An 18,228-nucleotide genomic window follows, 5' to 3' on the forward strand; every position below is an offset into this window, starting at 1 on the left:
TCCTAGTCGGGGAACTCAGATCTTGCAAGCCACATAGCATGGCAGAAATAAATAAATAAATGTAAAAGAATAAAGTCAACCCAAGAGGAATAGTATAAAGAGAAACATGTAGCACTGACGTAAACTTTTTCTTGGTTTTAGAATTTACTCAGTGCCATAAGTTCTTTCGGAGAAGGCAATGGCACTGCACTCCAGCACTCTTGCCTGGAAAATCCCACTGACGGCAGAGCCTGGTAGGCTGCAATCAATGGGGTCGCTAAGAGTTGGACACGACTGAGCGACTTCACTTTCACTTTTCACTTTCACGCATTGGAGAAGGAAATGGCAACCTAGTCCAGTGTTCTTGCCTGGAGAATCCCAGGGATGGGGGAGACTGGTGGGCTTCTGTCTATGGGGTCGCACAGAGTCAGACATGACTGAAGCGACTTAGCAGCAGCAGTATAAGTTCTTTGGCAATGTTTTTCCATTAAAAAAATTAAGGTACAATTCACATGAAGTTAAATTCATTCTAAATGTTGAGTAAACAGTTTGCAAGTTTGGAGAAGCATGCAGTCACTTAATCCCCACCATAATCAAGACACAGGATAGTCCTGGTACTCCAATAAATTCCTCTATATCCCTTTGTAATTAACCCCCTCCTTTTACCTCTATCTTCTGTTACCCACTGATTTGTTTTTCAGCGCCTTCTATTTTGGCTTATCCAGGGTATCTTATAAGTGGAATTGTGTATTATATAGCCTTTGAGTCTGGCTTCTTTTACTTAACGCATTTACAATTCATCCCTGTTGGTGAATACATCAGTAGGGTTCTGCTGTTTTTATGGCTAAGTAGTACTCTTTAATATAGATGTACCACAGTTTTTTATCCATTCACCATTTGAAGGACATTTGGCTTCTTTTCAGTTTTGGGTAATCATCAGTAAAGCTTCCCTGAACAATTTTGAACAAGCTTTTACATGAATGGGTAAACACTTAGCCGTGAGATTGCTGGGTTCTTTGGAGAGTGTATATTTGACTTCATAAAATTGCCAAATCGTTTTCCAAACTGGCTGTATATTGCATCCTCACCAGCAAATGCATGAAAGTTCCAGCTGTTCCACATCTGACCAGCTATTGGTATTGTAGGTTCAACTAGTTTTAGCCATTCTAATAAATGTGCTGTGGGTATCACACTGTGGTTTTAATTTGCACCTCCCTAATGATGAATGATGTTGAGCAACATTTTATGTGCTTCTTTGCCAACCATATATTTTTTTGGTAAAATGTCTGTTTTGCCCATTTTTACACTAGGTTGCTTTTTCTTTTGTTGAATTTTGAGAGTTCTTTATATATTCTGGATACAGTCCTTTATCAGATATGGATTTGCAAATATATTCTCCAAGTCCGTGGCTCATCTTTTCAGTATCTTAACAGTGTCTTTCAAAGAGCAAAAGCTAATTTTAACAGTCAAATTTCTCATTTTTTCTTTAATGGACTTGTTTTTGATATCATATCTAAGTAATTTTTGCCTAACTCAAGCAACAGAGATATTTTTTTCCAAAGTTCTCTTATAAAACTTCATAGTTCTAGGTTTTATATTTAAGTCTGTGGTCCATTTTGAGTTAATTTTTACAGAGGGTATAAAGCATGGACTGAGGTTCATTTTTCATTTTTTCTGTATATGGATATTCAGTCATTGTTTATGGTGAGCCAACAAATGGCTGTCCTTTTTTTTTTAACTGCTTTTGCATATTTGTCTAAAATCAATTGATCTTATATATGTAGGTCTATTTCTGGACTGTCTCTTCTGTTCCAAAGATCTAAAGGTCTAGCCTTTTCCTAATACCACACCTTCTTGACTACTGTAACTTTAAAAAAAACTATACAAATCAGGAAACATTAGTTATCCAAACTTGTTGTTTATCAGAATTATTTTGGTTATTCTAGTTCTCTTGCTTTCCCAAACTCAGAATCAACTTGTCAATTTCTACAAAAGATGCAACTAATATTTTGATTGAAACTGTATTGAATCTTTAGATTAGTTTTGGAAGAGTCTTCTAACTCATGAACATGGTATATCCCCATTCCTTTAGGTCTTCTTTGATTTTTTTTTCTTTGATATTTTGCAGTTTTCAGCATACAGATCTTATACATATTTTATAAGATGTATACCTAAGTATACAATGGTTTCGGTGCTATTATAGATGGTATTTTTTTATTTCAGTTAAGTTCTATAGCTATAATTTCATAGTAGTACAAACCTCTATAGCAATTTTTTTATATGGGTTTTAAACATCAGTGGTACTTTTCAACTGTGCTGAATCTGAAAATCGATGTTCAAGTAAAGTTGTACTTAAGTACTATATTGATCTTCTGTTGTTGCCATAACAAATTATAATAACTTAGTAGCTTAAAATGACACAAACTTATACTCTGAAGTGTTATTGCTCATGGACCATTTCTTGTACCACTCCAATCTCTTACTTCCATTGTCACATCTCCTACTTCACTGTCAAATCTCCTCTTTACTCCCTCGTATAAGAACACTGTGATTATATTTAGGCCCCACTTGGATGATCCCCCGGAGAAGGCAATGGCAACCCACTCCAGTATCTTGCCTGGAAAATCCGACAGAGGAGCCTGGTAGGCTACAGTCCATGGGGTTGCAAAGAGTCGGACATGACTGAGGGACTTCACTTTCACTTGGATAATCGAGGATAATCTTCCCATCTCAAGATCCTTAACTTAATCACATCTGCAAAGTCTTTTGCGCCATATAAGATAACATTTACAGGCTCCAGGGATTAAAAAAAAAAAAAAACCTAGATGTCCTTGGGGGTCATTATTCAGCCAACCTCCAGCATTAAATAGATTAAAAAATCAGTTATATTAATAAATTCCAATTCAAATCATACATTGGAAGAACATGAACTTTAAAAAATGGATTGGTAGCACTGCTTTAAAACAAATAGCATTTAAAAGTCATAAATGCACCTTGTCTCCTTGCTTCAGTGTACGGAGTTGAAGCCTTCCAATAGCTTTTTTAGCATCTGCCTTTAACTGTCTCTGTAATAAAAAATAGCAGGTATTAGAAAAAAAATTTTAAACAAATATGATAAAAGAGGTAGAGAGGATTAATAAATATTTATAAGGTAAAAGTCAGTGTATAAGTAAATGCTGAAAGACACAATTTAATTAACCATAATAAATGTCCATTTATCTCATATCAAACAGGATTTTTTAAAATTACTGAAACCTTATATTTCCTACCTTCTTAAACAGAAGCTTTGGGCCACAATGATAAAGCTCTATGTCCCTATTCCAAATGAATTCAGATGCTATGAATTTTCAAAGCAGTTTTCCTATTTTCAAAAGCCCAGAAGGTCTTAAAGTACATATTTTCCAATTTCTTTCTTTTTCTTTTTGAATAGTGTCTTGTTTGGTAGAAAGTGCATAGGATTTGGAGTCAAATGAACCTAGATTCAAACTCTGACTTTGTCACTTATGAAATGAAAAATCCTGGACAAGTCATTAAATTTTTGTGCTTGTTTACTCATCTATAAAGTGAGGGTAACATCAATCCTTCCAGAGTTATTCAGTACTAGGGGAAAAAAATTGCTGTTTATAACCACTACTGCCTTGTAAGGTGGGTGGATTCTGAGAGTTTTTTGTTTATTTCACTTAACATATACCTAGATAAGTCTGGATATGCAAAGGCAAGTCCATGGTTCATTTAGGGAATAAGGACTAAAATATTACATTTATATCTATCTATCCATATATACACATATGTATATATTTGAATCAAAAGTGAGGTTTTAATATGGAATCTAGAAAAATGGTACCAATGAACCTATTTGTAGGGGAAGAATAGAGACTCAGACATAGAGAATAGACTTATAGACATAGCAGGGGCAGGAGAGGCTGGGAAAAATTGAGACAGTAGCATTGAAATGTATACATATTATCATGTGCAAAACAAATAGCTAGTGGGAAGTTGCTGTATAACACAGGGAGCTCAACCTGCTGCTCTGTGACAACCTAGAGGGGTTGGATGGTGTGGGAGATGGGAGGGAGGTTCAAGAGGGAGGGAGCATATGTATACCTAAGGCTGATTCATGTTGATGTAGGGCAGAAATCAATGCAACACTGTAAAGCAATTATCCTTCAAATAAAAATAAATTTTAAAATAAAATTTAAAAAAGTATGGGGGAAATCTAAAAGGCGAGGGAAAAGTGAGAAGGAAAGGAATCAATAAGAGACTATCTCTTTGTGTGGGATGCACTGGCGGGTGGCGGTGGGGAGAAAGCCAAGTAGTATGAGACATTCAGCGTTAATTTGAAATTATGTGTGATGCCACAAATAAACCTTCCTTCTATTTCAGTAAAAATCTACCACATGTATGAATGCCTCAAGAAAAGATAATATATGTGTAAATTGAAGAAGAGGCCAGGTTTCATGCCTGGGTGGATGCTGTGTGGAATAGAGAGATAGCATGTTTAGCAGGGCAAGATGATAAGCAATCTTCCTATTTTGTATTGTGAAATGAACAAACTTAGAGAAATTCAGCAAAAAGTAGATGGGTAGAACCAGAAGTCTGTGAGAATGTCAACAGCTTCCTCATCCCCCTGTATGTACCTCCATCCCCAGCAGGGAGACCCCCTAGTGGACATCAAGGCTATATGAAAATTAGAGATAATTTAAGTGTTTGTCACTCAGTCGTGTCCCACTCTCTGTGATCTCATGGACTGTAACCCACCAGGCTGCTCTGTCCATGGGATTTCCCAGGCAAGAATACTGGAGCAAGTTGCCATTTCCTTCTCCAGGGGGATCTTCCCAACCCAGGGATCAAACCCGGGTCTCCCACATTGCAGGCAGATTCTATACCATCTGAACCACCAGGGAAGCTATGTAAGTAAAGTATCCAGCATAATGTCTGGCTGATAGCAGACACTCAATAAAATGTTTATTAAATGAAAATATAAGATATTTTCATCAATAAGCATATTTATGCCTGTCTGTAGCAAATATATTTTGGATGAGAATAATCCATGAGTATAGGTATGTGACGCTATTCCTTAATACCCAAATCCGCCTCCTATGTAAGATATCATTTTGTGAAAGGATGCCAAGGTGATTCCTGCCAAAGTATTTTTCTGCTGTCACAGTAGCAGCAGAAACTTCTCAGATTGTTATCTGACTGGCAAACACAGCTCATAGAAACAGTTAATAGGAAGGCCTAGCTCTTAGAAGGAAAGAAGTGCTAATTGAAGCCCTTTCACTCCCTGTTTGGGAGACTTAATCACGGAATTCACTCACAAGGGGAATTTTATGATGGTACTTAATTTTGAGCCTAAATATTTCCCTTCTATTTTGTTACTTGCATCACAATAATAGAATGACAGTGAAATGAGGTACACTTAGGGTCTTTAGAGCTGGAAAAATTCCTGGAGTTCACCTAGCTTGATATCTAATCTGACAGAAAAGAAAACTGATGCCTAAAGAGAAAGAATACCTTGCTCAAAATCTCAGAGTTGGTTAGTGTCAGTCCCACCAAAGCCCAGAGTTTGGGAACACTTAACTCTGACATCAAGGTAGTCATCTTTTGTTTACTGTGGCTTGAAGTAGGAAGCTAGTACTACTACTTCCTTATATTTATACAATTATTTAAAAATTTTTTAGTTTGTTTTTTCTTTCTTTATTTTTTTAAATTGTGAAAGTTATGATAGCACATTTACAGGAGACTTAGAAAATACCTGTTATATAATTTAAAATTATTTGTGATATCTATTACCTCAGTTAATCCTCACAATATCCCCTAAAGGAGACAATATCTCTATTTTAATGTCATTCAAATGGAGGCTTGCAAAAGTAAAATAATTTGTCCAAAAGGGAATGCAACCTCTAAACGACAGAGTTAGTGCAGGAAGTCTGCTCTTCATACCCCAAGATTCCATTATAATACAGCCATCCAAAATCATTTGAAGTTTTACCAACTCCTAGATTCTATGGTCTGGCAAATTGTGGCCAGTTCTTATAGTGAACAAGCAGTATGCCCACAGGGCTCTGGCCTCAGCCTAAACTTCCAAGCATTACTACTTTCGTTTCCTATAAAACATAAGCTATTTCGACATGAAGAAGAGAAAAATGCATATGATACAAAAACAGAGCCAACAAGAGAAAAAAAGAGAAAGTGAAATAAGAGAAGGAAAAAGTAAAGTCGATGAGAAGTTTTTGACAACCATTTTGCACTTTGTCTTTAGAGCACTTCTGACTTAGGTTTAAGCAGCCAGCTCCACGACAACTGGGGAAATGTACTCACAAGGAAGTGATACATCTCTAGTGTATTTACATGATTAAGCCTGCACAGTTAGATTTCTCATTCCAAAATATTCAACAAAATATAAATACATGAGCCTCCAGTGCTAGTGCTTATCAGTTCATTAGGGATGAATGCTAACTATACAACTTTGATTATATCCAAGACTAACTGCAAATTAATTTGAGAGGTGGGATCAAAAGCAAACTTTAAATATCCTAAGCAAGGGACTTGATTATGAAGGCTCTCTAAAAGATTTTGTAGCACAGCATATACCAGTGTTTAAGGAAGCAGCCCTAGAATTTTAAAAAGCCTTTGAAAGGAAATCTGAAGGTTTCCAATAACTCCTACCAAGTCTTTATAAGGAAAATATATTTCTTTCAATACGGAGGTGTGACTTGTGATTTTGTTAAGCACAATTTTTAGAACCTGAATAAAGGTTTTAAAACTGCCATCAGCACTCAAAATATTAATATTTCACTGTCACATTGATAGGAGGAGTTTCCAAGATGCGCCCATTCCTCTAAATACTGAAATAGGAGAACAAGATTAAGACCAAGTAGTTTATATTAAGGGCTTCCCAGGGGGAGAAGGGGACAACAGAGGATGAGATGGTTGGATGGCATCACTGACTCAATGGACAAGAGTTTGAGCAAACTCCAGGAGATGGTGAAGGACAGGCAAGGCTGGCATGCTACTGTCCATGGGGTCACAAACAGTAAGACACAAAGAGTAAACCTGGTGTGCTACAGTCTTTGGGGTCGCAGAGTCAGGCACGACTGAGCAACTGAACAACAACAGGTGGCGGTAATTGTATAGAATCTGACTGCCAATGTTTGAGACATAAGAGATGCAGGTTCAATCCCTGCACTGGGAAGACCTGGAGTAGGAGATGGCACGTCACTCCAGTATCCTTACCTGGAAAAATTGCATGGGCAGAGGAACCTGGTGGGCTACAGTCCATGGGACCACAAAGAGTCAGACATGAATGAGCACAGCACAGTACAGTTTATATTAAATACATTAAATACATTGAGATTTCGCTGGTGGCTCAGACAGCAAAGCATCTGCCCACAATGCAGGAGACCCCAGTTCAATCCCTGGGTCAAGAAGATCCCCTGGAGAAGGGAATGGAAACACACTCCAGGATTCTTGTCTGGAGAATTCCACGGACAGAGGAGCTTTTCAGGCTACAATTCATGGGGTCACAAGAAGTCGGACATGACTAAGAAATTAACGTTTTGGGAAATATCTCTCCAATTCTGTCCCCTCACCAGTAAGTAGGAAGACTAATAATCCTATATAGGATTGTTACAACAATATTTTGGGCTTCCCTGGTGGCTCAGCAGTAAAGAATTCACCTGTCAATGCAGGAAACATAAGAGACACAGGTTCAATCCCTGGGTTGGGAAGATCACCTAGAGAAAAAAATGGCAACCCACTCTAGCATTCTTGCCTGGGAAATGCCATAGATAGAGGAGCCTGGTGGGCTACAGTCGCAAAAGTGTCAGACACAACTTAGTAACTAAACAACACGTTTGAATAATATTAAGTCAAACCTTTGGATCCCCCTTTATGCTTTAATATTTCAAGACAATGTGCCTAATGCAAACTATAATTTATGTTTTACTTCTTAAAAAACAGAACTTCAAGAGTTTATCTACTTTGGTACACAAATTACTTCGGACACCTTTTCAGTACCTCTCCATCATATCAGAATTCCTATCCTATAAATTCCAACAGCACATGGTTTCCACCTCTTATATTCTGTAGTTGTATTATTCGTGTGTCTTTTTCTCCTAGTAGGTTGTGAGTAGGTGGAAGACTGGGCCTTAATTATTTTTTTAAAAAAATCCCCATAATGCTTAATCTTTGTTCAAAGAATAGCTTTTGAATTTAGAAAAAGAGATTTTTTTCATCTAAGTTTTATTCATTAAAAGCCTCTACTCAATCAATTTTGAGGGGAAAAAAAGGTTTAGAGAACATGTATTGGACTCCTGCCATGCCTCAGGTTTAACCCTAAGTTTTACAAGTGCCATCTTGTTTAAACAGTAACAACCTTATGGAATAGGCATTTTAATATCCAAATTTTATAGACAAGAAAAGGTCCTGAAGCTTGACTAAAGGCCAGGCAGCTGGTTAGTTGCAGAGCTGTGATTCAATTCAAGCCCAGGTTCTATCTGGCTTTAAAGCCCATGATCTCTCCACTATAGTACACTGCCTCCATTGTGTAGCAGCAAAGAAGCCTTTAAAGGGCTTCACATTCCTTGTGAAGAAGATAAATGAAAGAAAAAAACCCCTCAAAGTCAGCTATTATCCAATCTTCAAATCCTTCTTCATTTGACTACTTACTGTGATTTGGGGAACTCTCTTAAACAAGTATTTTATATCAACATATTCTACCCACCTCTTCCCCAGTTCTAAGAGATACCTGGTCTAAGAAAATTTGGCAGAGTAGAAGACTGATTCAAAGCAGCTTGGTTGTTGGCCAATTTTGTTAACAGAAGCTTAATGTCATTATTCAAAAGCTGGGATGGTTCTAGTCACTGATGAATTTCAGCTGTACAGTTTCTTTTGTTGTTGTTCTGAGTGACACTTTAAGTGGGCCGAAAATGAAGATTTGCGGCAATTCTCATCCTATATTACAATGTTCAATTTTTAAATTACAGTGAACACAAAGATATTCTACCTATTTTACCTATGAATTTATATTGAACTAAGTGAAATAAATGTTTTAGTCTGGTTATTTGTCAGCCTGATTCTTGGCCCCAAGGTATTCAGCTTTCAGTTTAACTGAAACCCACATAAATAACTAGGCATGTAGTCAAAACTAATTACTTGATGGGGGGCTGGGTAGGGTGAGTATATAAAAGAAAGAAAAGAACATGGATATAAGCAAACTAGATTTTCCTGTTCTTAAGCCACCACTTTTTTAAAAATAAAAACTTTCATAAAAATTTGGCTCAGAATTTATAAAACAGAAAACTTAAAATCAAGAATTATGGTAAGAGGATTCTTTTACTCAGATTCTTGTGAACAAAATCAAAATCTGAGTGTTGTGGCTATTTTGATATATGAGAACTGAGAGAAATCTATTTTTTCCCCAATCAAAAACCTATGCATTGAATCACTGTGTCATACATCTGAAACTAATAGAATATTGTATGTCAATTATACTTCAATTTGAAAAGCTAAAGTTTGCATGCTGCAACTGAAGATTCCACATGCTGCAACAAAGATCTGACACAGCCAAATAAAAATAATTTTTAAGAGGAGTAAGCAAAGACACCCCTATGTATAATATTTGAATGGGAGGATTCCTAAAGGAAAGAGGAGCTGCAGACTGTAACACAGCTTCCCATAGATCTATGGAATTACAGAAATATGAGTACAGATCATTTGCATGAAGATGATCCCTGTGAACAGTGTGAAGAAATACACTGTAAGGAAGAGCATTGAGAAAAGGGGGAATTTGACCCAGGGGATAGGTTATGACTCAGATTATAGCATTTTTTCAAAGACACAATCAAAACCTTTATTATAGTAAGTGAATTTTTTTTTTAAGTCCTGAGAGACTCATTGTAAGAGCTTCCTTTTGTTCAATGAGAAAATCACAGAAAGACTATAAAACTAGGTCCTACTTAGATAAGAATTTGTTTAATCTACTCTTCTCATGTAAGAACCAAACCAGTAGTTTTGTAAAGGGTTCTAAACCTCAAATTTAAGCAGGAACAGATACATACAAATGCACCCACTATAAATATATATATCTATATATATATATATAGATATCTATATAGGTAGGTATCTATATAGATAGATAGATAGATACTGGTACAGTATGCAGACACCTGGTAAGTCTTCCAGTTAATTTCATATACTAGGAGAGCAGAGAAAACTTAATGTGACTGACTAGAAATATTTCAGATATTTTTAGTCATGCTTTAAGTTCAAGGACAAATTTTAAGATATTAATGTAGCTAAGTTCTTCCTCATCTGAGACCACACAGGAGTGCTATCTCTCTGGCAGCAAACTTCAAGGACACATGTGACAGATCTCTGCTCAGGAAGCCAATTTGAATCTCAGGATGTGAGGCTTAGATGGGGAACTGACTGGTCACTACATAATTCTGCTAGCAGTAGGCCATGCTGCCCCAAACTCAGGACCCCAACAATGAAGCCAAGTGCATATTATTTATCTCGATTATTATGCCAAGTACCCATGACAAACTGGTACAACATGGTCCATTGCTTCAGATGTATATAACAAAATCACCAACCATTAACATAAAGAACACTTTGACTAATCTATTTTGTAAATGAAAGTCTGTACCACTTAATCTCCATCATCTATTTCTGCCCCCCAGCCCGATCCCCCTCACCTTTGACAACCACCTATTTGTTCTCTGTATCTATGACTCTGTGTCTATTTGGTTATGTTTGTTCATTTGTTTTGTTCTTTAGAATCCACATGTAAGTGAAATCATACACTATTTGTCTTTCTCTGCCTGATTTACTTCACTTAGCATAATATCTTCTAGGTCCATTCATGTTGTCGCAAGTGGTTAAGATTCCATTCTTTTTATGGCTGAATAATATTTCATTGTATATAGGAGATAAAGAGGTACAAATTTCAGTTATAAAATAAATGAGTAACAGGTATAAAATGCACAGTGTGTGGAATATAGTCAGTAATTATGAGTGTGTGCATGCTAAGTCAACTCTCTAGGCAAGAATACTAGAGTAGATTGCCATTTCCTTCTACAGGGGATCTTCCCAACCCAGGGATCAAACTCAAGTCTCCTGCATTGGCAGGAAGGTTCTTTACCACTAGCGCCATCTGGAAGCCATCAATAATTATTCAGTATATTTTTATGGTGACAAGTAACAACTATACAATCATGATGATCATTTTGAAATGCACAGAAATATCAAATCATTGTGTTACGTACCAGGAACTAACATAGTGCTATGGGTCAATTATACTTCAAAAACAAACTTATAGAAAAAAAGGTCAGATTTGTGACTACCAGAGACAGATATTGGGGGGAGAGGGGATTAGATAAAAGTACTCAAAAGCTACAAACTACTAATTATAAAATAAGTATGTACTAGGGATATAATGTACTATATGACAAGTATAATTAACACAGTTATATATTATAATTGAAAGTTATTAAGAGAGCAAATCCTAAGAGTTCTCATCACAAGTAAAAAAAAATTGTTTTTTCTATCTCTTTAATGAGTATCTACATGAGATGACGGATGTTCACTAAACCTGCTGTGGTCATCATTTCAGGATGTATGTAAGTCAAATCATTATGTTGTACACCTTAAACTTACACAGAGCTTTATGTCAATTATATCTCAATAAAAGTGAAAAAGAAAAAAACAGAAAATCAAACAAAACAAACAAAATAAAACCACCTTGAGGATCATTTTCCCAGGGTTGACTAAGGGCCAAGCATGATTTCCTGGGAGATTCCCAAGGAGTAAGCAACTAAATCTATTGTATTGTCTCTTTACAATCCACTCCCTCTCTTTTAATCAAGGTCTTTTTAACAATGAAATAGTCATATTTGGGCTTTTACAATTAGTATAGCGTTTATATATAAGCTAAGCAAGAGCAACATAACCGTATCTAATACTTGCAGAAGGCAATGAAGGATGAAAATAGGCTCAAATAAATTATTCTTCTAGTAATAGTAAGACCATTTAAGACATCTTTATATTGATGTAACAATTTAATTATCTGTTTACTCCCTTGATCTATGGCCACTTGAACTTGGTGATAACCTTGTACAGAGCTATTTAAAGTAATGAACTACATCTAATTCTTCCTCAGGCTAGTTACTCTCCATTGACATCACATGCTGGGAGGTTTTAGTTCAGTTTCCCAACACATTTGATTATCATAAAATTTGTTTATATAAGGCAGCTGAATCTTACCAACGATACCAGTATTACACCATCACAATATAGTTATGATACAGTTTCATTTGGTTACAAAAGAAATTGGGAAGTATCACAGAAGTGTTTATTAAATCTTCCTAGAATAATTGTTCTTTGCCCACATATCAGATATCATGGACAAGTGTTATTACCAGTGATGATGTCATTTCTAGGTTCCATGTTAGCTGAGGACAAAGCCCATCATTTGTTTCAAGTCACACTATTATACAGTTTTCCCACTGACTGTTGTGCAGCAAGACCGTCTCCCTTCCATGGGGAAAACGTGTATCATTCAGCATTATTCCTACACCTCATCTCACTGGTCCATCCTTTGGTAAAAGTCAGAGATCAGTAATATAAGTTACAATTTCACCCAGAAAATTTCCATAAGCTTGAGGATCTGCCTGTGTCTCAAAGATGCTCTTCAACTTCCATAAGTAAAAATGGAAAGCCATTACCCCATGACTACTTGGATCTCCATTCAAAGTAAAATAGTTAACAGACCCAGTCGTGTCAGAGTATATGCTCTTTCCCAGTGCTGAATGCTAGCACTCTCTAGCATTATTATTGGCTCTGTGTGACCATATTACCAAGTCTTTATCATCTTTCCAAGTAGATTCCCATTCTTTTCTTTGCTCTTGGAAGATGATTCCGACCAATTCGTCTATGTCAGATTAGTTTCTTTTCTTCTGAAAGACACTTTTCACTAAAAGTGAATTCAGCTTGTTCCATTAAACCAAGGCAAGCGTCTATTTCACCTAGAGCCCTCTTTGGTTTCACTGGCCGACGTTTAACCCAACATGTATCTTGTTTCCATTGAGTATTGATTCCTTGAACAAGGTTAAGGTGCACGCACTGTATCCCCAAAATAGAGGGAATCCCATGCCAGAGTCATGTGTATAGTGGTCACTCCCAAATTCAGTTTAGTCTGATCATGCCATAAGGTTTTCCATAATCTTTCTTGTCTTAGGTTAGGGTGGTCCCCAGTGAAAACATGAATCCACCTGCTGCTGCTGCTAAGTCGCTTCAGTCGTGTCTGACTCTGTGCGATCCCATAGATGGCAGCCCATCAGGCTCCTCTGTCCCTGGGATTCTCCAGGCAAGAACACTGGAGTGGCTTGCCATTTCCTTCTCCAATGCATAAAAGTGAAAAGTGAAAGGGAAGTCGCTCAGGGTCTGACTCTTCGCGACTCTATGGACTGCAGCCCACCAGGCTCCACCATCCATGGGATTTTCCAGGCAAGAGTACTGGAGTGGGTTGCCACTGCCTTCTCCCTGAATCCACCATATAATGCCTAATATGTTATTTTCATCCACAACCCATTGATACTTTTCATCTTGTTTAAAAGCTTTCCATCCACAAAACCAGGGATAATGTGTGTTCTGACACAGCATACTATGGCTTGTCAGGCATACAACCACTACATGCTATCCAATATACTTTGGCATTTTGGTCATCAAATTTATGGTTATACATTTATCGATTTGCCTCACATTATCTGCTATATGTCAAAATGGTTCAGAGGGAAGATATACTAGAATAATTTAATCAATTCCTAATGTTTTAATGAAGGTAAATTTTTATAGCTCAGTTTCAGCACCATTTCGACCAGTGAAGTGGAGATAATGCAGTCAAATATTTAGTGATAGTTATAACTATCATATGCATCAAGCTCTACATTTTAAAAATGAATAGGAAGTTATGAAAATTAAATAACATGTAAATAACATTTCAGCACTCTCAAGTATATGTAAGCAAAAGGGATCATCAGTCTCATATATTTAATCTTTTAGTCACCAAAGAATAATCAGATATAGCCCATTAAATAGTGAAAGACCTCTCAAAGCCTTCTCTAAAAGGTGAGAAGTTTTAATGCTATTCTTAACTATTTGTAGAGAAGTTAACTTTTTTAAGAAATAAAACTATGAAAATTACTTAAACAAGTGATGAGATCAGAGTTAAATATCAATGTAGCTTATGCAACACCAGGTAGTTCTTTATGAACTATATTATTTGCTTATGGGGTTTAGTGCCGTGTTAATAGACTTTACATAGCACTTGGAGAACAGAAATACTTACCTCACCGTGAACATTCACAAACCAAACACTCTTCTTATTGTAACTATAACCTTTGAATAGCTCATTATACTGGACACCACTTTCTTTCCAATCTCAGAGATAAAAACCAGCACAATATACAAATGTCAAATATTGACACAGTGTGAGACTACTGAATCGTCTGGCACAGGAATTTTAAACATCCTTTTGACCACAACTAGTAACAAGCTGAACCTGCCACCAATGTGATAAGCTGCTTCTTTAAAGAGAAGTACAGAAGTCAATTAACTTTAAACACTGAGAAAATCATCACTCCTTACCTTATGCTGGTGTCTAAATCTTTACAAGGGTTTTATAATAAGATTATAATTTTTCATCTATTCCTATGCTTATTTTCTTGCTGTCCAGAAATCCTCACTGCTCCCCCACTCTCAAATAAATTGGGTTAATCTTTGCTTATTGGAGAAAAAGTTCATGAAATGGTCAGAATCTGTCTTTGGAGAAACTTTTAAGTACATATAAAATATAATCTTGCCCCCCACTATGTGATCAGCTGAAAGCCTTAAATCCCTAGTGAGCATTCTGGAGACATGGCACACCGCTTTGCTGTTGTGTTTAGAATTCTTGAGAGGGAGAGGAGGTTAGGAAATGATTGTGGTGTGGATCAGAGTGGAAGCAAAGGAAGTGCTAAGAAGTAATCAGATCCTGGATATACAATGAAGGTGGAAACAAAGGACTTACTGACAGAGGTTATACAGGAAGTGAGAGAAAGAGAAGAATAAAGAATTAACTCCAAGTTTTCTGGCCTGGGATCAAAAGAAGTTCTTTTGAAAATGGAAGCAATTACTAGTATGTTTGGGTGTCTACAGTAACAGAAGACAAAGCAGAGGATAGCGGGTATAGACACAGATGCAGAAATGTGGTAGAAGCTTGTGGAAGTACTCTTGATTACTTCAATTTTCTCAGTGGAATAAGACCCAAAGTACAAGTTGAGAGTAAAACTGGGGGTAAGTACTAGAGATGTGAAGAGAAAGGAATGTGTATGATTAGTCATCTATGAAAGAAGAAGAAATGGCTAAGAAAAGATGGTATGATTGTTGAGCCGCATTAAGCAAACTCACTCTGAGTTTGTAGTCACAAATTTAAAGTGAGATTAGCCAGTTGTAGAGATGCTAATGTTTTTCTGCTACTTCAGCTAAGCAAAGAACAGGCACAGAATAGGTGGGAAGTAGAATGTAATCAGGATTGGGTTTTGACAGCAAGTATAACAAAGAGAGAGAAGGGCCAAGGAAACCGAAGATATATGCATGGGAATGGCTATGGCAGTTAAGCTGAGTAAGGAATATCAGAGGGATGAGGGGCAGTTTAAAGGTAGTAGGATCAACATTAGACAAACAGGTACTTCCCTGTTCAATGATACTTCAGTATTTTTGTTCTATTATTTCTATATCTGTACTTGTTTATACACCAGTTGTTAATATATGGGAGAAATTATGACTCTGTCACTCTGTTTGGAATCAAGCACTATATTATACACAGTTAGATCTTTAAATTTGCCTACTCATAATATTCAGCCTAGTCTCTCTTCCCAGCCCTGCACCCAAATGAAAATGAACACATGCATAGGCACATAGGAGAAGGAAATGGCAACCCATTCCAGTATTGGATTGGAGATTGAATGGATTGGATTGGATCCAGAATTCTCCTTGCCTGGAGAATTCCATGGATAGATAGAGGAGCCTGGCAGGCTGCAGTCCATGGGGTCGCAAGAATGGGACATGACTTAGTGACTAAACCACCACCTTGTACTTTCTAGTTTCTAAATTTTCTATATTGCATACAAAATGCTTTTGTCATTTAGCCCATATATACTTAAAGGTTTGCTGTGCCCTCTAATAAAGTATTAGAAGATTTAACCCAGTAGGATTAAGGCCTTAGACCAGTTTCAGAAAATAAAAGATCTGAGAGTACAGATGCTGACATACTTTTAAAAACTACCAGTTTTCACAAAATACACGCATGGATCATTGTCTAGCAAGGGAAGCATATTAAAATGCATGACACTGAATCTACAATTAAAACAGTAAAATATTTTTAAATTGGAAGAAAGGATCATTACAAACCTGCTTTCTGCTTTGAGCTCTTGCATTCCGTAATCTTCGAGCAGAATAAAAGATAAAATAGCCCACAGTTGCTGCCGTAATAATGAAAAAGGACACAGACACAAAAAAAATCGAATAGTGATTCACCCAAGGACCATGTTTTTTCCCTACTTCAATGACCATTGTTACTTGTATGCCTTTTTGAATAGATTGCAGAATTTTGGTGCCTTTCAGATTGCCAATCATGATTGCAACAATGTCTCCTGCACCTGTAAAAGAAAAGGAATTCAGTTTTAGTTTGGTAAAGCTAAAGTATAAAATTTTCCTTAGTATAAAAATCCAATTGCTAAAATGATTTTAAAGGACACTCAACGAGACAAAGGAAGGACAATCCTTCATTCAATTAACATTTATTGGGCACATATGTATACGTAAGTTACAGGGACTATAAGCATACTGAGACTTGGTTACTGACCTTAAGGAACTCAGAGTTTAGTAAGGAAGCCATGATATTGATATATAATAAATACCTCCCCCCTTCTCAGGTTTGCTACATACAATTCAAAAGTATTGGGTTTGGAGCCCAATTTGCCTCTTACATGAAGGTTTTCTTAAAGTAGTCACCGGGATAGTACGTAATTCTCCTAGACAATGTGAGATATGGGAAAAATGAAAAATTTAACTGTATATTTCTGAATTTATAAAGTGATAGACTATCTCATGAGCCTGCTACTAAAATGTATAAGGAAGGGACTTCCCTTGAGATCCGGTGGTTAAGACTCCACACTTCCACTTCTGGGGGCATGGGTTTGATTCCTGGTTGGGGAACTAAGATTCCACATCCCATATGCAACACAGTCAAAAAAATAAAGAAAAATAAAATGTATAAGGATATATATATATATATATATATATATCAGGATTAATAAATTGTGATAATGAGTACAGCCCAAATGGACAACCTATACATATATACACACACACATATATATACTATATATGTGTGTATGTGTGTGTACATATATATATATATATATATATATATGTCCATGTGCCATTTTTCTATATCCTCAAAAGCAATATAAAATTTGTCCAAGGTGCCCTAAGGTTTTGCATAGACATAATCAGGTTAGCTGGAGAAGGCAATGGCAACCCGCTCCAGTACTCTCGCCTGGAAAATCCCATAGACGAAGGAGCCTGGTAGGCTGCAGTCCATGGGGTCGCTAAGAGTCGGACATGACTGAGCGACTTCACTTTCACTTTTCACTTTCATGCATTGGAGAAGGAAATGGCAACCCACTCCTGTGTTCTTGCCTGGAGAATCCCAGGGATGGAGGAGCCTGGTGGGCTGCCATCTAGGGTCGCACAGAGTCAGACACGCCTGAAGCGACTTAGCAGCAGCAGCAGCAGCAGCAGCAGCAATCAGGTTAGCAATGAATGTAACATTCAACTCCAACTAAAGTCAAGTCTGAAAATAGACTGAACTTTTTACTTAGTGTAATAGTCTATAAGTCTTAGTCTAAAAGGCTAAATCTCTGTAACATCTCCCGCTTTACCAACTTTATAAACCTTGTGATAAAAGTAAAGGACAGATATTATCTTTCCCAATCTTTCCCAATGGTGTGAGAATGTTACTCTTACCAGTCCAATGCTTATCACGGTTTATATTCCTTCTAGTTTAAATGACCTGAGACCGGTAATGTTTAGGAAAAGATTAGAGTTCTTTACTATTCACACTTTCAATGATCAAATCAAGAGTACAAACCTCAAATGGCAATGTCTGTAACAGAATTATTACCTAAATAATCTCCTAAATTT

The 18,228-nt window shown here is 36.7% G+C and overlaps 1 protein-coding gene across 2 annotated transcripts in view; it reads right to left on the minus strand.

Annotated features, from left to right (window-relative positions):
* Window positions 1-18,228, minus strand: part of RNF128 (ring finger protein 128, E3 ubiquitin protein ligase) — a 98,195-nt gene that overhangs the window by 16,478 nt on the left and 63,489 nt on the right. For both annotated transcript variants that reach the window (XM_018044229.1, XM_013976196.2), the window contains exons 2-3: window positions 16,432-16,679; window positions 2,973-3,044 (exon numbers count right to left, since the gene is read on the minus strand). In XM_018044229.1, coding sequence (XP_017899718.1) covers window positions 2,973-3,044; window positions 16,432-16,679 — 320 coding nt within the window. The remainder of the gene's footprint in view (window positions 1-2,972; window positions 3,045-16,431; window positions 16,680-18,228) is intronic.

Source organism: Capra hircus (genome assembly GCF_001704415.2).
Source record: "Capra hircus breed San Clemente chromosome X unlocalized genomic scaffold, ASM170441v1, whole genome shotgun sequence".
In the NCBI taxonomy this organism is placed as follows: Eukaryota; Metazoa; Chordata; class Mammalia; order Artiodactyla; family Bovidae; genus Capra; species Capra hircus.